Here is a 26,494-nt window from a genome sequence, read left to right on the forward strand (position 1 = left end):
GAGCTGTATTCCCAGCAGGTGATAATTAAATTACCCCTCCTACAACAAGAAAAGGGGTATTATTCCACACTATATTGTGGTACTGAAGCCAGAAGGCTAGGTGAGACCTATTCTAAATCTAAAAAAATTTGAACACTTACAAAGGTTCAAATCAAGATGGAGTCACTCAGAGCAGTGATAACGAACCGGGAAGAAGGGGACTATCTGGTGTCCCGAGACATCAGGGATGCTTACCTCCATGTCCCAAATTTGCCCTTATCACTAAGGGTACCTCAGGTTCGTGGTACAGAACTGTCACTATCAGTTTCAGACGCTGCCGTTTGGATTGTCCACGGCACCCCGGGTCTTTACCAAGGTAATGGCCGAAATGATGGTTCTTCTTCGAAGAAAAGGCGTCTTAATTATCCCTTACTTGGACGATCTCCTGATAAGGGCAAAGTCCAGGGAACAGTTGGAGGTCGGAGTAGCACTATCTCGGATACTGTTACAACAGCAGGGGTGGATTCTAAATATTCCAAAATCGCAGCTGATCCCGACAACAAGTCTCCTGTGCTTAGGGATGATTCTGGACACAGTCCAGAAAAAGGTGTTTCTCCCGGAAGAGAAAGCCAGGGAGTTATCCGAGCTAGTCAGGAACCTCCTAAAATCAGTGCATCATTGCACAAGGGCCATGGTAAAAAAAATGGTGACTTCCTTCGAAGCAATTCCAGTCGGCAGATTTCATGCAAGAACTTTTCAGTGGGATCTGCTGGACAAATGGTCCGGATCGCATCTTCAGATGCATCAGCGGATAACCCTATATCCAAGGACAAGGGTGTCTCTCCTGTGGTGGTTACAGAGTGCTCATCTTCTAGAGGGCCGCAGATTCGGCATTCAGTTTTGGATGTTGGTGACCACGGAGGCCAGCCCGAGAGGCTGGGGAGCAGTCACACAAGGAAAAAATTTCCAGGGAGTGTGATCAAGTCTGGAGACTTTTCTCCACATAAATATAGCTAAGGGTAAATTTATAATGCTCTAAGCTTAGCAAGACCTCTGCTTCAAGGTCAGCCGGTATTGATCCAGTGGGATAAAACATCACGGCAGTCGCCCACGTAAATAGACAGGGCGGCACAAGAAGCAGGAGGGCAGTGGCAAAAACTGCAAGGACTTTTCGCTGGGCGGAAAATCATGTGATAGCACTGTCAGCAGTGTTTCATTCCGGGAATGGAAACTGGGAAGCAGACTTCCTCAGTAGGCACGACCTCCACCCGGCAGAGTGGGAACTTCATGGGGAAGTTTTCCACATGATTGTAAACCGTTGGGAATTACCAAAGGTGGACATGATGGCGTCCCGTCTGAACAAAAAACGGGACAGGTATTGCGCCAGGTTAAGAGACCCTCAGGCAATAGCTGTGGACGTTCTGGTAACACCGTGAGTGTACCAGTCGGTGTATGTGTTCCATCCTCTGCTTTTCATACCTAAGGTACTGAGAATTATAAGACGTAGAGGAGTAAGAACTATACTCATGGCTCCGGATTGGCCAAGAAGGACTTGGTACCCGGAACTTCAAGAGATGCTCACAGAGGACTTATGGCCTCTGCCGCTAAGAAGGGACTTGTTTCAGCAAGTACCATGTCTGTTCCAAGACTTACCGCAGCTGCGTTTGACGGCATGGCGGTGGAACGCCGGATCCTAAGGGAAAAGGCATTCAGGAAGAGGTCATTCCTACCCTGGTCAAAGCCAGAAAGGAGGTGACCGCACAACATTATCACCACATGTGGCGAAAATATGTTGCGTGGTGTGAGGCCAGGGAGGCCCCACGAAGAAATTTCAACTCGGTCGATTCCTGCATTTCCTGCAAACAGGAGTGTCTATGGGCCTCAAATTGGGGTCCATTAAGGTTCAAATTTCGACCCTGTCGATTTTTCTTCCAGAAAGAATTGGCTTCAGTTCCTGAAGTCCAGAAGTTTGTCAAGGGAGTATTGCATATACAACCCCCTTTTGTGCCTCCAGTGGCACTGTGGGATCTCAACGTAGTTCTGGGATTCCTCAAAACACATTGGTTTAAAACCAGTCAAATCTGTGGATTTGAAGCATCTCACATGAAAAGTGAACATGCTCTTGGACCTGGCCTGGACCAGGCGAGTGTCAAATTGGTGGTTTTTTTCTCAAAAAAGCCCATATCTGTTTGTCCATTCGGACAGGGCAGAGCTGCGGACTCGTCCCCAGTTCTCTCCCTAAGGTGGTGTCAGTGTTTCACCTGAACCAGCTTATTGTGGTGTCTTGCGCCTACTAGGGACTTGGAGGACTCCAAGTTGCTAGATGTGGTCAGGGCCCTGAAAATATAGGTTCCAGGACGGCTGGAGTCAGGAAAACTGACTTGCTGTTATCCTGTATGCACCCAACAAACTGGGTGCTCTTGCTTTTAAGCAGACTTTTGCTAGTTGGATGTGTAATACAATTCAGCTTGCACATTCTGTGGCAGGCCTGCCACAGCCAAATTATGTAAATGCCCATTCCACAAGGAAGGTGGGCTCATCTTGGGCGGCTGCCCGAGGGGTCTCGGCTTTACAACTTTGCCGAGCGGCTATTTAGTCAGGGGCAAACACGTTTGTAAAATCCTACAAATTTGATACCCTGGCTAAGGAGGACCTGGAGTTCTCTCATTCGGTGCTGCAGAGTCATCCGCACTCTCCCGCCCGTTTGGGAGCTTTGGTATAATCCCCATGGTCCTTTCAGGAACCCCAGCATCCACTAGGACGATAGAGAAAATAAGAATTTACTTACCGATAATTCTATTTCTCGGAGTCCGTAGTGGATGCTGGGCGCCCATCCCAAGTGCGGATTATCTGCATTACTTGTACATAGTTACAAAAATCGGGTTATTATTTGTTGTGAGCCATCTTTTCAGAGGCTCCGCTGTTATCATACTGTTAACTGGGTTCAGATCACAGGTTGTACAGTGTGATTGGTGTGGCTGGTATGAGTCTTACCCGGGATTCATAAATCCTTCCTTATTGTGTACGCTCGTCCGGGCACAGTATCCTAACTGAGGCTTGGAGGAGGGTCATAGGGGGAGGAGCCAGTGCACACCACCTGATCCTAAAGCTTTACTTTTTGTGCCCTGTCTCCTGCGGAGCCGCTATTCCCCATGGTCCTTTCAGGAACCCCAGCATCCACTACGGACTCCGAGAAATAGAATTATCGGTAAGTAAATTCTTATTTTTTCACTGTATATAGCGAAAATAGGTTGCTTGGTGTGAGGCCGGGAAGGCCCTACAGAGGAATTCCAGCGGGGTCGATTCCTGCACTTCCTACAGTCAGGAGTAACTATGGGCCTAAAATTAGGATCCATAAAGGTCAAGATTTCGGCCCTATCCATTTTCTCTCAAAAAGAACTGGCTTCACTGCCTGAAGTTCAAACGTTGTTCCGGGGGTGCTGCATATTCAGCCTCCTTTTGTGCCACCGGTGGCACCTTGGGATCTTAACGTTGTGTTGGATTTCCTGAAATCCCACTGGTTTGAGCCACTTAAGACCGTGGAGCTAAAATATCTCACGTGGAAAGTGGTCATTCTATTGGCCTTAGCTTCGGCTAGGCGTGTGTCAGATTTGGCGGTTTTGTCATGTAAAAGCCCTTATCTGATCTTCCATATGGACAGGGCAGAATTGAGGACTCGTCCCCAATTTCTCCCTAGGGTGGTATCATCGTTTCATTTGAACCAGCCTATTGTGATGCCTGCGGCTACTAGGGACTTGGAGGATTCCAAGTTGCTGGACGTAGTCCGGGCTTTGAAAATTTATGTTTCCAGAACGGCGGGAGTCAGAAAGTCTGACTCGCTGTTTATTCTGTATGCAGCCAACAAGGTTGCCGCTCCTGCTTCGAAGCAGACTATTGCTCGCTGGATCTATAGCACGATTCAGCTGGTTCACTCTGCGGCTGGATTGCCGCATCCAAAATCTGTGAAAGACCATTCCACAAGGAAGGTGGGCTCCTCTTGGGCGGCTGCCCGAGGAGTCTCGGCTTTACAGCTTTGCCGAGCTGCTACTTGGTCGGGGTCAAACAAGTTTGCTTAGTTCTACAAGTTTGATACCCTGGCTGAGGAGGACCTTGAGTTTGCTCATGCGGTGCTGCAGAGTCATCCGCACTCTCCCACCCGTTTGGGAGCTTTGGTATAATCCCCATGGTCCTTACGGAGTTCCCAGCATCCACTAGGACGTCAGAGAAAATAAGAATTTACTCACCGGTAATTCTATTTCTCGTAGTCCGTAGTGGATGCTGGGCGCCCGTCCCAAGTGCGGACTCTCTGCAATACATGTATGTAGTTATTGCTTAACTAAAGGGTTATTGTTATGAGCCATCCGTTAAATGAGGCTCAGTTGTTGTTCATACTGTTAACTGGGTATGGTTATCACAAGTTGTACAGTGTGATTGGTGTGGCTGGTATGAGTCTTACCCTGGATTCCAAATCCTTTCCTTGTTGTGTCAGCTCTTCCGGGCACAGTTTCCCTAACTGAGGTCTGGAGGAGGGGCATAGAGGGAGGAGCCAGTGCACACCAGATAGTACCTAATCTTTCTTTTAAAGTGCCCAGTCTCCTGCGGAGCCCGTCTATTCCCATGGTCCTTACGGAGTTCCCAGCATCCACTACGGACTACGAGAAATAGAATTACCGGTGAGTAAATTCTTATTTTCTCCTTTGATATATTTATCACACAGAATCAAAGTTTCTATGTAGTATATGCAGCAATAGTGTTCACATTCAACTTCCTTAATTTGATTCTAAACTTAACACTTTACATAGAGAGACACAGATGTCTCCTTCATTAACATATTTCCAAAAGGTTGCAAAATCCAGGCACATCACCTGGGTTGAGTACACTGACCATTATCAAAGCCTTATCACCAGACCTCCTGCTTGGAAAGGATCAGTAAGCATCCCATTTCCTAAATAGTAAGAGCATACCTTTTTAAAATACATTTAAACACTCTTAAATATAAATACATTTAAACAACCATGTATAAAGCACTAAATATAACATATTAAAACACATTATTACCCATACATTTAGGGATACACTTACTAAGATGGAAGTTCTATTTAAGGTGGGATGCTGCCCATGGCAACCAAGCAGATTCAATGTGCTAGATAAATGAGAAGTAGAATCTGATTGGTTGCTATGGGCAACATCCCATTTTAAATAGAACTCCCATCTTAGTAAATTTACCCCCAATAGTATGTGGCACTTAGCGCCATTTAAAAAAAAAAAAAGATCAATGCGCCATGAGTTTATCATGTGTGATGGGTCTCTGGCCACAGGCAGTAAAGGGAGAGCAAACAGAAGGACCAATAGATACCATGCTTCATGTAGCTGCTTCATTGTGTGGTTGCATTGAATACATCAAACTAAAACAAATCACCTTTGGTTTAGAGTTTTGTCTTGCTAGACTTTTGAGTAACGGGAGATTACACAATCCCTTTCTTACGTCAGACTAGTATGGTGGCAGGGGATACTCCCATCATCCCTTACTAAATGCGAGGTGTAGCAGTCCCGATCGCTTGTTTCCATTAGTGACCTCTAGCAGACACCAAGGAGGACATGTACTAAGCAGTGATAAGAGCGGAGAAGTGGGCCAGTGGAGAAGTTGCCCCATGAACCAATCAGCAGCTCTGTATAATTTTATAGTATGCAAATTATAGACGTTACGTCAGTGCTGATTGGTTGGGCAACTTCTCCACTGGCTCACTTCTCCGCACTTATCACTGCTTAGTAAATGTTCCCCTTAGTGTAATGCTGTGGTAGGTCAGACACGATAACATTATCACTGGCCCCTGACCGAATGAGTTTGTTGTCATCCAATCTGTATCTCTCTAGCTCAGGGGTGGGCAATTATTTCAGCTGGGGGGCCACTTAATACATTCCATCGAATATTCGAGGGCCGCACACAAAATATCCCCTCCCACCCTGAGCACGCACAGGTACAAGGTATAAAAAAAACACACACAGGTGTAGGTGGGTACAGGGGCCCTCATTCCGAGTTGGTCGTTTGCTAGCTCGTTTTAGCAGCCGTGCAAATGCATAGTCGCCGCCCACAGGGGAGTGTATTAAAATAGCATCCTGTGCAGCAGAGCGCCTGCAAACACATTTTGTGCAGAACAAGACCAGCCCTGTAGTTATTCTGTGCGATGATTGCTGGGACGAATGACACAGTAATGACGTCAGACACCCGCCCTGCAAACGCCCGGCCACGCCTGCGTTTTCCCAAACACTCCCAGAAAACGGTCAGTTGCCACCCAGAAACTCCCACTTCCTGTCAATCTTCTTGCGTCCGCCAGTGCGACTGAAAGCGTTGCTAGATCCTGTGCAAAAGCACGCCGGCCATTGTACCCGTACGGTACGACGCGAATGCGCATTGCGGTGCATGCACAGTTTAGCCCCGTTTTGCCTTGATCGCTGCGCTGCGAAAATCCATAACTCGGACCCCCAGGGGTGTGTCACAAAGCGTCAGGGGGTGTTTACTGTCAAAAACATCAGGAAGGTAGGGGTACAGGGTGCCATATACACTGAGGTAGGGGTACAGGGTGTTATATATATATATATATATATATATATATATATATATATATATATATATATATATATATATATATATATATATATATATATATATATATAGAGGCAGGGGGGGGTACAAGGTGTGAAACACATACACAGGGGTAGGAGGGTACTGGGACACACACCAGGGGTGAGGGTGGTAGTGGGGGTCACTCACACAGAGGTATTAGGTACAGTGAGTCACACACACGGGGGGGGTTAGGTGGGTACAGGGCTCCCAGGGTGCTCACCTCTCTCTGCACCAATCCACTGAGTTGCAGGACGTCACATGCGGTAACCAGGTACAGGCCAGAAGATCAAGTGCTGTGCAGTCCATGGAGCCGCACCGCCAGTAATTTTGGGTGTGATGCGGAACAGTGACTGGGAGGCCAAGGTCTGCTTCCTCCTCCCTGGAGGAGGGAGGGTGTGGGGGACGCTGCCGCTGTTCCTCCATGATGCAGAGCCGGCTGAGGTGGTTAGCCAGGGAGCAGGAGACAGCCGGGCGTCCAGCTGCCCAGATGATCCGCTGGCCGCATCCGCTTCTGCCCCGCACCGCCCAGCCCCTGTGACGTGAACGGGATTTCCTCAGAGGCGCCGCGTCTTTGAGCTGCTGTAGCGCAATGACCAGCGGCTCAGCTAGTCGGGCCGCTTGTCATTGCGCACTGCTGGGGGACAGCGGGCCAGGCAGGATCGGTTCGCGGGCCGCATGTTACCCACCCCTACTCTAGCTCCTCTGTTTGTCAGATTCCAGTGTTGCTCCGGTGTTACACAAAGTCCCCAGCAGAGGTCCTTGGTGTAAATAAATGAGCACAGGGGTTGCTGCACTTTCCATATGGTGGAGTTTATCTTAGTTAGAAGACTGGCTAATCTGGGGCATGAAGCGGCTGTTAAAATAGTCCAGGTGCAATTTAAAATCCACTTCTTAGCATTAATATATCTAACCTATGTTGTTGTTTCCTCTCTCTGAGATTTGCCTGTTATGTTATGTTTCTGACTTGACTTATATATGTTATATACTGTACGCTTCTTCAGTCTGATATCATCTACATGTCTGTAAAATCCGTTTTCTGTTTCAGATCCTGAGTGGTACCCTGCCCGCCAATCATTACGTCTGGACCCTAGTAAGTTATTTTGCATGTCTGTCTCAGTGGGCTACATACACAATGTGGCAATAGATATACGTGAAGTTTCAATGTAATTATATTTCTTTCTGGGAGTGGTTCGTTACTAGATCTATACTTTAGCTGTATTTCTCGTACATCCTAGTGGATGCTGGGGTCCACATTAGTACCATGGGGTATAGACGGGTCCACTAGGAGCCACTGGCACTTTAAGAGTTTGAGATTGTGGGCTGGCTCCTCCCTCTATGCCCCTCCTACCAGACTCAGTTTAGAAAAATGTGCCCGGAGGAGCCGGTCACAGCTAGGGGAGCTCCTAGAGCTTCTTTAGTTTTATTATTTTTCAAAGAGTTAAGTTAGGCACAGGGAGGCTGCTGGCAAGAGCCTCCCTGCATCGTGGGACTTAGGGGGGGGGGGGGGGGGGGGGGAGAGTAGTGTCCACCCTGAGGGGTTTTGAGCCACTATCTCCGCTGACAGGACATTAGCTCCTGAGAGTGATGATCGTTAGCCGCCCCAGGTGACCGCTCACTCCCGCAGCATGCCACCACCCCCTAACAGCCAGAAGATTCAGGTGGCAAGTGAGTCACCTGCCCCCTCAGCAAGCGGGGAGCCGGTGTGAAGATGGCGGCAACAGGGTGCGCTCCGGAGGCTCAGCGGTACATAGTGCGGCGCTGCGAGGGGTGCCCTGAGCCAGCGCCGATGCCCTACACTGGTCAGCAAGCCTGTTAGGGACCTCGGTTACACTGCCAGCAGAAATCCTCAGGCCAGTATAAAGAAATGAAGAGCGGGAAGCAGCGCCATGTTCAGGGGGCGGAGCTTCTCCTCAGAGTGGACCCAGCAGCGTTCAGCACCATTTTCCTGCCTGCAGATCCTGTACAGAGACGCTGACAGGGAGAGCTGTCCTTCCAAGCAACTCCAGCTATCCTGTGCGGTATCAGGGGGTTGTAGAAGGGGGGGAAGCTGTGTAAATACTGTGTAGTCTAATAAAGTACACAGTAAGCGCTAGGTAGTTGTATTTTCTCTTACGTCCTAGAGGATGCTGGGGACTTCGTAAGGACCATGGGGTATAGACGGGCTCCGCAGGAGACATGGGCACTCTAAAGACTTTAGAATGGGTGTGCACTGGCTCCTCCCTCTATGCCCATCCTCCAGACCTCAGTTAGATCCTGTGCCCAGAGGAGACTAAGTGCATTGCAGGGGAGCTCTCCTGAGTTTCTCTGAAAAATACTTTTTGTTAGGTTTTTTATTTTCAGGGAGCACTGCTGGCAACAGGCTCCCTGTTTCGAGGGACTGAGGGGAGAGAAGCAGACCTACTTAAATGATAGGCTCTGCTTCTTAGGCTACTGGACACCATTAGCTCCAGAGGGTCGGAACGCAGGTCTCACCCTCGCCGTTCGGCCCGGAGCCGCGCCACCGTCCTCCTCACAGAGCCGGAAGATAGAAGCCGGGTGAGTATACGAAGAAAGAAGACTTCAAAGGCGTCAGAAGACTTCAGTCTTCACTGAGGTAACGCGCGGCGGTAACTCTGCGCGCCATTGCTCCCACACATACACACCGGGCACTGTAAGGGTGCAGGGCGCAGGGGGGCGCCCTGGGCAGCAATATAGACCTCTAGGGACACTGGCATATAAAGTAGATACTGCGGATGCAGTATATTAATAAACCCCCGCCAGTATAAATAATTTGAGCGGGACCGAAGCCCGCCGGTGAGGGGGCGGGGCTTGATCCGCCAGCACTAACCAGCGCCATTTTCTCCACAGCACACTGCAGAGAAGCTGGCTCCCTGGACTCTCCCCTGCTGAACACGGTTACAGAGGGCAAAAAAGAGGGGGGGGGGGCACATTTCATTGGCGCAGTGAGTGTGTTTACATATTTATATAAAAGCGCTGTACTAACTGGGATTTTATTCCAGTATCCGGTGGCGCTGGGTGTGTGCTGGCATACTCTCTCTCTGTCTCTCCAAAGGGCCTTATTGGGGGACTCTCTCCATATAGATATATCCCTGAGTGTGTGGAGGTGTCTGTACGTGTGTGTGTCGGCATGTCTGAAGCGGAAGGCTCATCTAAGGAGGAGGTGGAGCAGATGATTGTGGTGTCTCCGTCGGCAACGCCGACACCTGATTGGTTGGATATGTGGAATGTTTTAAATGCAAATGTGGCTTTATTACATAAAAGATTGGACAAAGCAGAGTCCAGAGAAAAAGCAGGGAGTCAATCCATGGCTTTGACTGTGTCACAAGGCCCTTCGGGCTCTCAGAAACGTCCCCTGTCACAGGTAGCATACACTGATACTGACACGGATTCTGACTCCAGTGTCGACTATGATGATGCGAGGTTACACCCAAGGGTGGCCAAAAGTATTCATTATATGATTATTGCAATAAAAGATGTTGTGCATATCACAGATGACCCCTCGGTCCCTGACACGAGGGTATGCATGTTTAAGGAAAAGAAACCTGAGGTAACCTTTCCCCCATCTCATGAGCTGAACGCCTTATTTGAAAAAGCTTGGGAAACTCCAGACAAAAAACTGCAGATTCCCAAGAGGATTCTTATGGCGTATCCTTTCCCTGCACAGGACAGGGTACGGTGGGAATCCTCGCCCAGGGTGGACAAGGCTTTAACGCGCTTGTCCAAAAAGGTGGTGCTACCATCTCCAGACACGGCGGCCCTCAAGGATCCTGCTGATCGCAGACAGGAAACTGCCTTAAAATCAATTTATACACATGTGGGTGCTTTGCTCAGACCGGCAATAGCATTGGCTTGGGTTTGTAGCGCGGTAGCAGCTTGGACAGATACCTTGTCAGCTGACATTGATACCCTAGATAGGGATACCATTTTTTCTCTAACGTCCTAAGTGGATGCTGGGGACTCCGTAAGGACCATGGGGAATAGCGGCTCCGCAGGAGACTGGGCACATCTAAAGAAAGCTTTAGGACTATCTGGTGTGCACTGGCTCCTCCCCCCATGACCCTCCTCCAAGCCTCAGTTAGATCTTTGTGCCCGAACGAGAAGGGTGCACACTAGGGGCTCTCCTGAGCTTCTTAGTGAAAGTTTTAGTTTAGGTTTTTTATTTTCAGTGAGACCTGCTGGCAACAGGCTCACTGCATCGAGGGACTAAGGGGAGAAGAAGCGAACTCACCTGCGTGCAGAGTGGATTGGGCTTCTTAGGCTACTGGACATTAGCTCCAGAGGGACGATCACAGGCCCAGCCATGGATGGGTCCCAGAGCCGCGCCGCCGGCCCCCTTACAGAGCCAGAAGACAGAAGAGGTCCGGAAAATCGGCAACAGAAGACATCCTGTCTTCACCAAGGTAGCGCACAGCACTGCAGCTGTGCGCCATTGCTCCTCAGCACACTTCACACTTCGGTCACTGAGGGTGCAGGGTGCTAGGGGGGGGCGCCCTGAGCAGCAATAAAAACACCTTGGCTGGCGAAAATACATCACATATAGCCCCCAGGGCTATATGGATGAATTTTAACCCCTGCCAGAATCCATAAAAAAGCAGGAGAAAAGTCCGCGAAAAAGGGGCGGAGCCTATCTCCTCAGCACACTGGCGCCATTTTCCCTCACAGCTCCGTTGGAGGGAAGCTCCCCTGGCTCTCCCCTGCAGTCACTACACTACAGAAAGGGTTAAAAAAGAGAGGGGGGCACTAATTACGCGCAGTATTAACAATACAGCAGCTATAAGGGGACAAACACTTATATAAGGTTATCCCTGTATATATATATATATATTTCTCTATCGTCCTAAGTGGATGCTGGGGTTCCTGAAAGGACCATGGGGAATAGCGGCTCCGCAGGAGACAGGGCACAAAAGTAAAGCTTTTACAGGTCAGGTGGTGTGTACTGGCTCCTCCCCCCATGACCCTCCTCCAGACTCCAGTTAGATTTTTGTGCCCGGCCGAGAAGGGTGCAATTCTAGGTGGCTCTCATAAAGAGCTGCTTAGAGAGTTTAGCTTAGGTTTTTTATTTTACAGTGATTCCTGCTGGCAACAGGATCACTGCAACGAGGGACAGAGGGGAGAAGAAGTGAACTCACCTGCGTGCAGGATGGATTGGCTTCTTGGCTACTGGACATGAAGCTCCAGAGGGACGATCACAGGTACAGCCTGGATGGTCACCGGAGCCACGCCGCCGGCCCCCTCACAGATGCTGAAGCAAGAAGAGGTCCAGAATCGGCGGCTGAAGACTCCTGCAGTCTTCTTAAGGTAGCGCACAGCACTGCAGCTGTGCGCCATTTTCCTCTCAGCACACTTCACACGGCAGTCACTGAGGGTGCAGGGCGCTGGGGGGGGGCACCCTGGGAGGCAAATGAAAACCTTTAAAAAGGCTAAAAATACCTCACATATAGCCCCAGAGGCTATATGGAGATATTTACCCCTGCCTAAATGTACTAAATAGCGGGAGACGAGCCCGCCGAAAAAGGGGCGGGGCCTATCTCCTCAGCACACGGCGCCATTTTCTGTCACAGCTCCGCTGGTCAGGAAGGCTCCCAGGTCTCTCCCCTGCACTGCACTACAGAAACAGGGTATAACAGAGAGGGGGGGCAAAATAAATGGCAATATATTAATATAAAAGCAGCTATAAGGGAGCACTTAATCATAAGGCTATCCCTGTCATATATAGCGCTTTTTGGTGTGTGCTGGCAGACTCTCCCTCTGTCTCCCCAAAGGGCTAGTGGGTCCTGTCTTCGTATAGAGCATTCCCTGTGTGTCTGCTGTGTGTCGGTACGTGTGTGTCGACATGTATGAGGACGTTATTGGTGTGGAGGCGGAGCAATTGCCAAATATGAGGATGTCACCTCCTAGGGGGTCGACACCAGAATGGATGCCTTTATTTGTGGAATTACGGGATAGCGTCAACTCGCTTAAGCAGTCGTTTGCCGACATGAGGCGGCCGGACACTCAATTAGTGCCTGTCCAGGCGCCTCAAATACCGTCAGGGGCTGTAAAACGCCCCTTGCCTCAGTCGGTCGACACAGACCCAGACACAGGCACTGATTCCGGTGGTGAAGGTGACGAATTAACCGTATTTTCCAGTAGGGCCACACGTTATATGATTTTGGCAATAAAGGAGATGTTACATTTAGCTGATACTACAGGTACCACTAAACAGGGTATTATGTGGGGTGTGAAAAAACTACCAGTAGTTTTTACCGAATCAGAAGAATTAAATGACGTGTGTGATGAAGCGTGGGGTGCCCCGATAAAAAAACTGCTAATTTCAAAGAAGTTATTGGCTTTATACCCTTTCCCGCCAGAGGTTAGGGAGCGCTGGGAAACACCTCCTAGGGTGGACAAAGCGCTAACACGCTTATAAAAACAAGTGGCGTTACCCTCGGCCGCACTTAAAGATCCATCAGATAGGAGGATGGAAAATATCCAAAAAGGTATATACACACATGCAGGTGTTATACTACGACCAGATATTGCGACTGCCTGGATGTGCAGTGCTGGGGTAGTTTGGTCAGAGTCCCTGATCGAAAATATTGATACCCTGGACAGGGACAATATTTTACTGTCGTTAGAACAAATAAAGGATGCATTTCTTTATATGCGTGATGCACAGAGAGATATCTGCACACTGGCATCACGGGTAAGTGCTATGTCCATTTCGGCCAGAAGAGCTTTATGGACACGACAGTGGACAGGCGATGCGTAGAGGAGTTATTTGGGGTCGGTCTATCGGATTTGGTGGCCACGGCTACGGCCGGGAAATCCACCTTTCTACCTCAAGTCACTCCCCAACAGAAAAAGGCACCGACCTTTCAACCGCAGCCCTTTCGTTCCTTTAAAAATAAGAGAGCAAAGGGCTATTCATATCTGCCACGAGGCAGAGGACGAGGGAAGAGACAGCAACAGGCAGCTCCTTCCCAGGAACAGAAGCCCTCCCCGGCTTCTACAAAAGCCTCAGCATGACGCTGGGGCTTCGCAAGCGGACTCGGGGGCGGTAGGCGGTCGTCTCAAGAATTACAGCGCGCAGTGGGCTCACTCGCAGGTAAATCCCTGGATCCTGCAGATAATATCTCAGGGGTACAGGTTGAAATTAGAGACAGAGCCACCTCGCCGTTTCCTGAAGTCTGCTTTACCAACGTCCCCCTCAGAAAGGGAGACGGTTTTGGAAGCCATTCACAAGCTGTATTCTCAGCAGGTGATAGTCAAGGTACCTCTTCTACAACAAGGGAAGGGGTATTATTCCACTCTTTTTGTGGTACCGAAGCCGGATGGCTCGGTAAGGCCTATTCTAAATCTGAAGTCCTTGAACCTGTACATAAAGAAGTTCAAGTTCAAGATGGAGTCACTCAGAGCAGTGATAGCGAACCTGGAAGAAGGGGACTTTATGGTATCCTTGGACATCAAGGATGCGTATCTCCACGTTCCAATTACCCCTCACACCAGGGGTACCTCAGGTTCGTTGTACAAAACTGTCACTATCAGTTTCAGACGCTGCCGTTTGGTTTGTCCACGGCATCTCGGGTCTTTACAAAGGTAATGGCCGAGATAATATTTCTTCTTCGAAGAAAAGGCGTATTAATTATCCCATACTTGGACGATCTCCTAATAAGGGCAAGGTCCAGAGAACAGCTAGAGATGGGTTTAGCACTATCTCAAGAGGTGCTAAAGCAGCACGGATGGATTCTGAATATTCCAAAATCCCAATTAATGCCGACAACTCGTCTGCTGTTCCTGGGGATGATTCTGGACACAGTTCAGAAAAAGGTTTTTCTTCCCGAAGAAAAAGCCAAGGAGTTATCTGACCTGGTCAGGAACCTCCTAAAACCAGGAAAGGTGTCTGTACATCAATGCACAAGAGTCCTGGGAAAAAATGGTAGCTTCTTACGAAGCAATCCCTTTCGGCAGATTCCATGCAAAGGGATCTGTTGGACAAATGGTCAGGGTCGCATCTTCAGATGCACCTGCGGATAACCCTGTCGCCGAGGACAAGGGTATCCCTTCTGTGGTGGTTGCAGGAGGCTCATCTATTGGAGGGCCGCAGATTCGGGCCAGCCTGAGAGGCTGGGGAGCAGTCACACAGGGAAGAAATTTCCAGGGAGTGTGGTCGAGCCTGAAAAAGTCTCTTCACATAAGCATTCTGGAACTAAGAGCAATCTACAATGCTCTAAGCCAGGCGAAACCTCTGCTTCAAGGAAGACCGGTGTTGATCCAGTCGGACAACATCACGGCAGTCGCCCATGTAAACAGACAGGGCGGCACAAGAAGCAGGAGGGCAATGGCAGAAGCTGCCAGGATCCTTCGCTGGGCGGAGAATCACGTGATAGCACTGTCAGCAGTATTCATCCCGGGCGTGGACAACTGGGAAGCAGACTTCCTCAGCAGACACGACCTTCACCCGGGAGAGTGGGGACTTCATCCAGAAGTTTTCCACATGCTATTAAACCGTTGGGTAAAACCAATGGTGGACATGATGGCGTCTCGCCTCAACAAGACACTGGACAGGTATTGCGCCAGGTCAAGAGATCCGCAGGCAATAGCTGTGGACGCGCTGGTAACACATTGGGTGTACCAGTCGGTATAGGTGTTTCCTCCTCTGCCTCTCATACCAAAGGTTTTGAGGATTATACGGCAAAGAGGAGTAAGACTAGTGGCTCCGGATTGGCCAAGAAGGACTTGGTACCCGGAACTTCAAGAGATGGTCACGGACGATCCGTGGCCTCTACTTCTGAGAAGGGACCTGCTTCAGCAGGGTCCTTGTCTTTTTCAAGTCTTACCGCGGCTGCGTTTGACGGCATGGCGTTTGACTGCCAGATCCTAAAAGGAAAAGGCGTTCCAGAAGAAGTCATTCCTACCTTGATAAAGGCAAGGAAGGAAGTCACCGCGAAGCATTATCGCCGTATTTGGCGAAAATATGTTGCGTGGTGCGAGCAGCGGAGTGCTCCGATGGAGGAATTTCAACTGGGTCGTTTTCCTACATTTCCTGCAATCAGGATTGTCTATGGGTCTCAAATTGGGATCTATTAAGGTTCAAATTTCGGCCCTATCAATATTCTTCCAAAAAGAATTGGCCTCAGTCCCTGAGGTCCAGATTTTTATCAAAGGAGTACTGCATATACAGCCTCCTGTGGTGCCTAAGGTGGCACCGTAGGATCTAAATGTAGTTTTAGATTTCCTCAGATCCAATTGGTTTGAACCACTAAAGAATGTGGATTTGAAATATCTCACATGGAAAGTGACTATGTTACTGGCCCTGGCTTCGGCCGGGAGAGTATCTGAACTGGCGGCTTTGTCTTATAAAAGCCCTTATTTAATTTTCCATTCGACATAGGGCAGAGCTGCGGACGCGTCCGCATTTTCTCCCTAAGGTGGTATCAGCGTTTCACCTGAACCAGCCTATTGTAGTGCCTGCGGCTACAGACGACTTGAAGGACTCCAAGTTGTTGGACGTTGTCAGAGCCTTAAAAATATACATTTAAAGGACGGCTGGAGTCAGAAAATCTGACTCGCTGTTTATACTGTATGCACCCAACAAGTTGGGTGCACCTGCTTCTAAGCAGTCGATTGCTCGTTGGATTTGTAACAAAATTCAACTTGTACATTCTGTGGCAGGCCTGCCACAGCCTAAATCTGTTAAGGCCCATTCCGCAAGGAAGGTGGGCTCATCTTGGGCGGCTGCCCGAGGGGTCTCGGCATTACAACTCTGCCGAGCAGCTACGTGGTCAGGGGAGAACACGTTTGTAAATTTTTACAAATTTGATACCCTGGCAAAGGAGGACCTGGAGTTCTCTCATTCGGTGCTGCAGAGTCATCCGCACTCTCCCGCCCGTTTGGGAGCTTTGGTATAATCCCCATGGTCCTTTCAGGAACCCCAGCATCCACTTAGGACGATAGAGAAAATAAGAATTTACTTACCGATAATTCTATTTCTCGGAGTCCGTAGTGGATGCTGGGCGCCCATCCCAAGTGCGGATTATCTGCAATACTTGTACATAGTTATTGTTAACTAATTCGGGTTATTGTTTAGGAAGCCATCTTTCAGAGGCTCCTCTGTTATCATACTGTTAACTGGGTTTAGATCACAAGTTGTACGGTGTGATTGGTGTGGCTGGTATGAGTCTTACCCGGGATTCAAAATCCTCCCTTATTGTGTACGCTCGTCCGGGCACAGTACCTAACTGGAGTCTGGAGGAGGGTCATGGGGGGAGGAGCCAGTACACACCACCTGACCTGTAAAAGCTTTACTTTTGTGCCCTGTCTCCTGCGGAGCCGCTATTCCCCATGGTCCTTTCAGGAACCCCAGCATCCACTACGGACTCCGAGAAATAGAATTATCGGTAAGTAAATTCTTATTATATATATATATATATATATATATATATATATATATATATATATATATATATATATATATATATATATAGCGCTTTGGTGTGTGCTGGCAAACTCTCCCTCTGTTTCCCCAAAGGGCTAGTGGGGTCCTGTCCTCTATCAGAGCATTCCCTGTGTGTGTGCTGTATGTCGGTACGTTTGTGTCGACATGTATGAGGAGAAAAATGATGTGGAGACGGAGCAGATTGCCTGTAATAGTGATGTCACCCCCTAGGGGGTCGACACCTGAGTGGATGAACTGTTGGAAGGAATTACGTGACAGTGTCAGCTCTGTATAAAAGACAGTGGTTGACATGAGACAGCCGGCTACTCAGCTTGTGCCTGTCCAGACGTCTCATAGGCCGTCAGGGGCTCTAAAGCGCCCGTTACCTCAGATGGCAGATATAGACGCCGACACGGATACTGACTCCAGTGTCGACGGTGAAGAGACAAATGTGACTTCCAGTAGGGCCACACGTTACATGATTGAGGCAATGAAAAATGTTTTACACATTTCTGATAATACGAGTACCACCAAAAAGGGGTATTATGTTCGGTGAGGAAAAACTACCTGTAGTTTTCCTGAATCTGAGAAATTAAATGAGGTGTGTGATGCGTGGTTTTCCCCCGATAACAACTGATAATTTCTAAAATGTTATTGGCATTATATCCTTTCCCGCCAGAGGTTAGGGTGCGTTGGGAAACACCCCCTAGGGTGGATAAAGCGCTCACACGCTTGTAAGGGCTCTACCCTCTCCTGAGATGGCCGCCCTTAAGGATCCTGCTGATAGAAAGCAGGAGGGTATCCTAAAATGTATTTACACACATACTGGTGTTATACTGCGACCAGCAATCGCCTCAGCCTGGATGTGCAGTGCTGGGTTGGCGTGGTCGGATTCCCTGACTGAAAATATTGATACCCTAGATAGGGACAGTATATTTTTGCCTATAGAGCATTTAAAAGATGCATTTCTATATATGCGTGATGCACAGCGGAATATTTGCCGACTGGCATCAAGTCTAAGTGCGTTGTCCATTTCTACCAGTAGAGGGTTATGGACACGTCAGTGGTCAGGTGATGCGTATTCCAAACGGCATTTGGAAGTATTGCCTTAATAAGGGGAGGAGTTATTTGGGGTCGGTCTTTCAGACCTGGTGGCCACGGCAACAGCTGGGAAATCCACGTTTGTACCCCAGGTCGCCTCTCAACATGAGAAGACGCCGTATTATCAGGCGCAGTCTTTTCGTGGACAAGCGGGCAAAATGTTCCTCATTTCTGCCCCGTGACAGAGGGAGAGGAAAAAGGCTGCAGAAATCAGCCAGTTCCCAGGAACAGAAACCCTCTCCCGCCTCTGCCAAGCCCTCAGTATGACGCTGGGGCTTTACAAGCAGAATCAGGCACGGTAGGGGGCCCGTCTCAATGAATTTCAGCGCGCAGTGGGCTCACTCGCAAGTAGACCCCTGGATCCTTCAGGTGATATCTCAGGGGTACAAATTAGAATTCGAGACGTCTCCCCCTCGCCGTTTTCCTAAAGTCGGCTTTACCGATGTCTCCTTCTGACAGGGAGACAGTTTTGGAAGCCATTCACAAGCTGTATTCCCAGCAGGTGATAATCAAGGTACCCCTCCTGCAACAGGGAACGGGGTATTATTCCACACTGTTGTGGTACCGAAGCCGGACGGCTCGGTGAGACCGATTCTAAATCTAAAATCTTTGAACACTTACATACAGAGGTTCAAATTCAAGATTGAGTCACTCAGAGCAGTGATTGCGAACCTGGAAGAAGGGGACTACATGATGTCTCGGGACATCAAGGATGCTTACCTTCATGTCAAAATTTACCCTTCTCACCAAGGGTACCTCAGGTTTATGGTACAGAACTGTCACTATCAGTTCAGACGCTGCCGTATGGATGGTCCACGGCACCCCGGGTCTTTACCAAGGTAATGGCCGAAATGATGATATTCCTTTGAAGGAAGGGAATTTTAGTTATCCCTTACTTGGACGATTCCCTGATAAGGGTAAGATCCAGGGAACAGTTGGAGGTCGGTGTAGCACTATCTCAGGTAGTGTTGCGGCAGCACGATTGGATTCTCAATATTCCAAAATCGCAGCTGGTTCCGACGACTTGTCTTCTGTTCCTAGGGATGATCCTGGACACAGTCCAGAAAAAGGTGTTTCTCCCGGAGGGGAAAGCCAGGGAGTTATCCGAGCTAGTCAGGAACCTCCTAAAACCGAGCCAAGTCTCAGTGCATCAATGCACAAGGGTTCTGGGTAAAATGGTGGCTTCCTACGAAGCAATCCCATTCGGCAGATTCCACGCAAGAACTTTCCAGTGGGACCTGCTGGACAAATGTTCCGGGTCGCATCTTCAGATGCATCAGCGGATAACCCTGTCACCAAGGACAAGGGTGTCCCTCCTGTGGTGGTTGCAGAGTGCTCATCTTCTAGAGGGACGCAGATTCGGCATTCAGGACTGGGTCCTGGTGACCACGGATGCCAGCCTGCGAGGCTGGGGAGCAGTCACACAGGGAAGGAATATCCAGGGCTTATGGTCAAGCCTGGAGACATCACTTCACATAAATATCCTGAAGCTAAGGGCCATTTACAATGCTCTAAGCTTAGCAAGACCTCTGCTTCAAGGTCAGCCGGTGTTGATCCAGTCGGACAACATCACGGCAGTCACCCACGTAAACAGACAGGGTGGCACAAGAAGCAGGAGGGCAATGGCAGAAGCTGCAAGGATTCTTCGCTGGGCGGAAAATCATGTGATAGCACTGTCAGCAGTATTCATTCCAGGAGTGGACAACTGGGAAGCAGACTTCCTCAGCACGACCTCCACCCGGGAGAGTTGGGACTTCACCCAGAAGTCTTCCACATGATTATAAACCATTGGGAAAAACTCGACAGGTATTGCGCCAGGTCAAGGGACCCTCAGGCAATAGCTGTAGACGCTCTGGTAACACCGTGGGTGTACCAGTCAGTGTATGTGTTCCCTCCTCTGCCTCTCATACCCAAGGTACTGAGATTGATAAGATGGAGAGGAGTAAGCACTATATTCGTGGCTCCGGATTGGCCAAGAAGGACTTGGTAACCGGAACTTCAAGAGATGCTCACGGAGGATCCGTGGCCTCTACCTCTAAGAAGGGACCTGCTCCAACAAGGACCCTGTCTGTTCCAAGACTTACCGCGGCTGCGTTTGACGGCATGGCGGTTGAACGCCGGATCCTGAAGGAAAAAAGGCATTCCGGATGAAGTCATCCCTATCCTGATCAAAGCCAGGAAGGATGTAACCGCAAAACATTATCACCGCATTTGGCGAAAATATGTTGCGTGGTGCGAGGCCAGTAAGGCCCGACGGAGAAAATTCAACTGGGTCGATTCCTACATTTCTTGCAAACAGGAGTGTCTATGGGCCTGAAATTGGGGTCCATTAAGGTTCAAATTTCGGCCCTGTCAATTTTCTTCCAAAAAGAACTAGCTTCAGTCCCTGAAGTTCAGACGTTTGTAAAAGGGGTACTGCATATACAGCCTCCTTTTGTGCCTCCAGTGGCACTTTGGGATCTCAATGTAGTTTTTTGGGTTCCAAAAGTCACATTGGTTTGAACCACTTAAATCTGTGGAGTTAAAATATCTCACATGGAAAGTGGTCATGCTGTTGGCCCTGGCCTGGGCCAGGCGCGTGTCAGAATTGGCGGCTTTATCCTGTAAAAGCCCTTATCTGATTTTCCATTCGGACAGGGCGGAATTGAGGACTCGTCCTCAGTTTCTCCCTAAGGTGGTTTCAGCGTTTCACCTGAACCAACCTATTGTGGTGCCTGCGGCTACTAGGGACTTGGAGGACTCCAAGTTGCTAGACGTTGTCAGGGCCCTGAAAATATATGTTTCCAGGACGGCTGGAGTCAGAAAATCTGACTCGCTGTTTATCCTGTATGCACCCAACAAGCTGGGTGCTCCTGCTTCTAAGCAGACTATTGCTCGTTGGATTTGTAGTACAATTCAGCTTGCACATTCTGTGGCAGGCCTGCCACAGCCAAAAATCTGTAAATGCCCACTCCACAAGGAAGGTGGGCTCATCTTGGGCGGCTGCCCGAGGGGTCTCGGCTTTACAACTTTGCCGAGCAGCTACTTGGTCAGGAGCAAATACGTTTGTAAAATTCTACAAAATTGATACCCTGGCTGAGGAGGACCTGGAGTTCTCTCAATTGGTGCTGCAGAGTCATCCGCACTCTCCCGCCCGTTTGGGAGCTTTGGTATAATCCCCATGGTCCTTACGGAGTCCCCAGCATCCACTTAGGACGTTAGAGAAAATAAGAATTTACTTACCGATAATTCTATTTCTCGTAGTCCGTAGTGGATGCTGGGCGCCCATCCCAAGTGCGGATTGTCTGCAATACTGGTACATAGTTATTGTTACCAAAAAATCGGGTTATTGCTGTAGTGAGCCATCTTTTCTAGAGGCTCCTCTGTTATCATGCTGTTAACTGGGTTCAGATCACAAGTTGTACGGTGTGATTGGTGTGGCTGGTATGAGTCTTACCCGGGATTCAAAATCCTTCCTTATTGTGTACGCTCGTCCGGGCACAGTATCCTAACTGAGGCTTGGAGGAGGGTCATGGGGGGAGGAGCCAGTGCACACCAGATAGTCCTAAAGCTTTCTTTAGATGTGCCCAGTCTCCTGCGGAGCCGCTATTCCCCATGGTCCTTACGGAGTCCCCAGCATCCACTACGGACTACGAGAAATAGAATTATCGGTAAGTAAATTCTTATTATTGACCTTAGGTCACATTAAAGATGCAGTCTTATATATGAGAGACGCTCAGAGAGACGTTGGGCTGCTAGGTTCGAGAGCCAACGCCATAGCGATTTCTGCTAGGCGAGCCCTGTGGACCCGCCAATGGACCGGTGATGCAGACTCAAAGAGGCATATGGAATTTTTGCCTTACAAGGCTGAGGTTTTATTCGGGGAAGGTCTCGCGGACCTGGTTTCCACAGCTACCGCGGGTAAATCTACTTTCTCTGACGTCCTAGTGGATGCTGGGAACTCCGTAAGGACCATGGGGAATAGACGGGCTCCGCAGGAGACTGGGCACTCTAAAAGAAAGATTAGGTACTATCTGGTGTGCACTGGCTCCTCCCACTATGACCCTCCTCCAGACCTCAGTTAGATTTCTGTGCCCGGCCGAGCTGGATGCACACTAGGGGCTCTCCTGAGCTCCTAGAAAGAAAGTTTATTTTAGGTTTTTTATTTTACAGTGAGACCTGCTGGCAACAGGCTCACTGCATCGAGGGACTAAGGGGAGAAGAAGCGAACCTACCTGCTTGCAGCTAGCTTGGGCTTCTTAGGCTACTGGACACCATTAGCTCCAGAGGGATCGACCGCATGGAACTGGCCTTGGTGTTCGTTCCCGGAGCCGCGCCGCCGTCCCCCTTACAGAGCCAGAAGCAAGAAGAGGTCCGGAAAAATCGGCGGCAGAAGACTTCGGTCTTCACCAAGGTAGCGCACAGCACTGCAGCTGTGCGCCATTGCTCCTCATGCACACTTCACACTCCGGTCACTGAGGGTGCAGGGCGCTGGGGGGGGCGCCCTGAGGGCAATATATGACACCTTGGCTGGCAAATCTACATCATATATAGTCCTAGAGGCTATATAGATGTAAAATTACCCCTGCCAGTATTCCAGAAAAAGCAGGAGAAAGTCAGTTGAAAAAGGGGCGGGGCTTCTCCCTCAGCACACTGGCGCCATTTTCTCTTCACAGTGCAGCTGGAAGACAGCTCCCCAGGCTCTCCCCTGTAGTTTTCAGGCTCAAAGGGTTAAAAAGAGAGGGGGGGCACAAAATTTAGGCGCAATATTGTATATACAAGCAGCTATTGGGAAAAATTCACTCAATATAGTGTTAATCCCAAAATTATATAGCGCTCTGGTGTGTGCTGGCATACTCTCTCTCTGTCTCCCCAAAGGGCTGTGTGGGGTCCTGTCCTCAGTCAGAGCATTCCCTGTGTGTGTGTGCGGTGTGTCGGTACGGCTGTGTCGACACGTTTGATGAGGAGGCTTATGTGATGGCAGAGCAGATGCCGATAAATGTGATGTCGCCCCCTGTGGGGCCGACACCAGAGTGGATGGATAGGTGGAAGGTATAAACCGACAGTGTCAACTCCTTACATAAAAGGCTGGATGACATAACAGCTATGGGACAGCCGGCTTCTCAGTCCGCGCCTGCCCAGGCGTCTCAAAGGCCATCAGGGGCTCAAAAACGCCCGCTCCCTCAGATGGCAGACACAGATGTCGACACGGAGTCTGACTCCAGCGTCGATGAGGTTGAGACATATACACAATCCACTAGGAACATCCGTTACATGATCCCGGCAATAAAAAATGTGTTACACATTTCTGACATTAACCCAAGTACCACTAAAAAAGGGTTTTATGTTTGGGGAGAAAAAGCAGGCAGTGTTTTGTTCCCCCATCAAATAAGTGAATGAAGTGTGAAAAAGCGTGGGTTCCCCCGATAAGAAACTGGTAATTTCTAAAAAGTTACTGATGGCGTACCCTTTCCCGCCAGAGGATAAGTTACGCTGGGAGATATCCCCTAGGGTGGATAAGGCGCTCACACGTTTGTCAAAAAAGGTGGCACTGCCGTCTTAGGATACGGCCACTTTGAAGGTACCTGCTGATAAAAAGCAGGAGGCTATCCTGAAGTCTGTATTTACACACTCAGGTACTAGACTGAGACCTGCAGATAGTGCTGCTGCAGCGTGGTCTGTAACCCTGTCAAACAGGGATACTATTTTGCGAACATAAGACGTTGTCTTATATATGAGGGATGCACAGAGGGATATTTTGCCGGCTGGCATCCAGAATTAATGCAATGTCCATTCTGTCAGGAGGATATTAGAGACCCGACACTGGACAGGTGATGCTGACTTTAAAAGGCACATAGAGCCTTATAAGGGTGAGGAATTGTTTGGGGATGGTCTCTGGGACCTTGTATCCACAGCAACAGCTGGGAAGAAATTTTTTTACCTCGGGTTTCCTCACAGCCTAAGAAAGCACTGTATTATCAGGTACAGTCCTTTCGGCTTCAGAAAAGCAAGCGGGTCAAAGGCGCTTCCTTTCTGCACAGAGACGAGGGAAGAGGGAAAAAGCTGCACCAGGCAACCAGTTCCCAGAATCAAAATTCGTCCCCCGCTTCCTCTTAGTCCACCGCATGACGCGGGGGCTCCACAGGCGTAGCCAGGTACGGTGGGGGGCCGCCTCAAAAATTTCAGCGATCAGTGGGCTCGCTCACAGGTGGATCCCTGGATCCTTCAAGTAGTATCTCAGGGGTACAAGCTGGAATTCGAGGCGTCTCCCCCCCGCCGTTTCCTCAAATCTGCCTTGCCGACAACTCCCTCAGGCAGGGAGGCTGTGCTAGAGGCAATTCACAAGCTGTAGTCCCAGCAGGTGATAGTCAAGGTGCCCCTACTTCAACAAGGACGGGGTTACTATTCCACACTGTTTGTGGTACCGAAACCGGACGGTTCGGTGAGACCCATTTTAAATTTGAAATCCTTGAACACATACATAAAAAAATTCAAGTTCAAGATGGAATCGCTCAGGGCGGTTATTGCAAGCCTGGAGGAGGGGGATTACATGGTATCCCTGGACATCAAGGATGCTTACCTACATGTCCCCATTTACCATCCTCACCAGGAGTACCTCAGATTTGTGGTACAGGATTGCCATTACCAATTCCAAACACTGCCGTTTGGACTGTCCACGGCACCGAGGGTCTTTACCAAGGTAATGGCAGAAATGATGATACTCCTTCGAAAAAAGGGAGTTATAATTATCCCGTACTTGGACGATCTCCTTATAAAGGCGAGGTCCAAGGAGCAGTTGTTGGCCGGAGTAGCACTATCTCGGGAAGTGCTACAACAGCACGGATGGATTCTATACATTCCAAAGTCACAGCTGGTTCCTACCACACGCCTACTGTTCCTGGGGATGGTTCTGGACACAGAACAGAAAAAAAGTGTTTCTCCCGCAGGAGAAAGCCAAGGAGCTGTCATCTCTAGTCAGAGACCTCCTGAAACCAAAACAGGTATCGGTGCATCACTGCACACGAGTCCTGGGAAAAATGGTAGCTTCTTACGAAGCAAAATTCCATTCGGCAGGTTCCATGCAAGAACCTTTCAGTGGGACGTCTTGGACAAGTGGTCGGGATCGCATCTTCAGATGCATCGGCTGATAACCCTGTCTCCAAGGACCAGGGTATCTCTACTGTGGTGGCTGCAGAGTGCTCATCTTCAAGAGGGCCGCAGATTCGGCATACAGGACTGGGTCCTGGTAACCACGGATGCCAGCCTTCGAGGCTGGGGGGCAGTCGCACAGGGAAGAAATTTCCAAGGACTTTGGTCAAGTCAGGAGTCGTCCCTACACATAAATATTCTGGAACTGAGGGCCATTTACAATGCCCTAAGTCTGGCAAGGCCTCTGCTTCAAAACCAGCCGGTACTGATCCAATCAGACAACATCACGGCAGTCGCCCATGTAAACCGACAGGGCGGCACAAGAAGCAAGATGGCGATGACAGAAGCCACAAGGATTCTCCGATGGGCGGAAAATCACGTCTTAGCACTGTCAGCAGTGTTCATTCCTGGGAGTGGACAACTGGGAAGCAGACTTCCTCAGCAGACACGACCTACACCCGGGAGAGTGGGGACTTCATCCAGAAGTCTTCCAACTGTTGGTAAACCGTTGGGAAAGGCCACAGGTGGACATGATGGCGTCCCGCCTAAACAAAAAACTAGATATTGCGCCAGGTCAAGGGACCCTCAGGCAATAGCTGTGGACGCTCTAGTGACACCGTGGGTGTACCAGTCGGTTTATTTATTCCCTCCTCTGCCTCTCATACCAAAGGTACTGAGAAAAATAAGAAAACGAGGAGTAAGAACGATACTCGTGGTTCTGGATGGGCCAAGAAGAGCTTGGTACCCAGATCTTCAAGAAATGATATCAGAGGACCCATGGCCGACAGGATCTGCTACAGCAGGGGCCCTGTCTGTTCCAAGACTTACCGTGGCTGCGTTTGACGGCATGGCGGTTGAATTCCGGATCCTAAAGGAAAAGGGCATTCCGGAAGAAGTCATTCCTACGCTGATAAAAGCCAGGAAAGAAGTAACCGCAAACCATTATCACCGTATTTGGCGAAAATATGTTGCGTGGTGTGAGGCCAGGAAGGCCCCAACAGAGGAATTTCAGCTGGGTCGTTTTCTGCACTTCCTACAGTCAGGGGTGACTATGGGCCTAAAATTGGGTTCCATTAAGGTCCAGATTTCGGCTCTGTCGATTTTCTTCCAGAAAGAACTGGCTTCACTGCCTGGAGTTCAGACATTTGTAAAGGGAGTGCTACATATTCAGCCCCCTTTTGTGCCTCCTGTGGCACCTTGGGATCTCAACGTGGTGTTGAGTTTCTTAAAATCACATTAGTTTG

The 26,494-nt window shown here is 49.4% G+C and overlaps 1 protein-coding gene across 4 annotated transcripts in view; it reads left to right on the forward strand.

Annotated features, from left to right (window-relative positions):
• The window catches only part of TECR (trans-2,3-enoyl-CoA reductase), a 164,197-nt gene that overhangs the window by 15,736 nt on the left and 121,967 nt on the right, over window positions 1-26,494 (forward strand). For all 4 annotated transcript variants that reach the window (XM_063931729.1, XM_063931730.1, XM_063931728.1 and 1 more), the window contains one exon: window positions 7,650-7,694. In XM_063931729.1, the coding sequence (XP_063787799.1) occupies window positions 7,650-7,694 (45 nt within the window). The remainder of the gene's footprint in view (window positions 1-7,649; window positions 7,695-26,494) is intronic.

The sequence above is a fragment of the Pseudophryne corroboree genome, chromosome 6 (assembly GCF_028390025.1).
Source record: "Pseudophryne corroboree isolate aPseCor3 chromosome 6, aPseCor3.hap2, whole genome shotgun sequence".
In the NCBI taxonomy this organism is placed as follows: Eukaryota; Metazoa; Chordata; class Amphibia; order Anura; family Myobatrachidae; genus Pseudophryne; species Pseudophryne corroboree.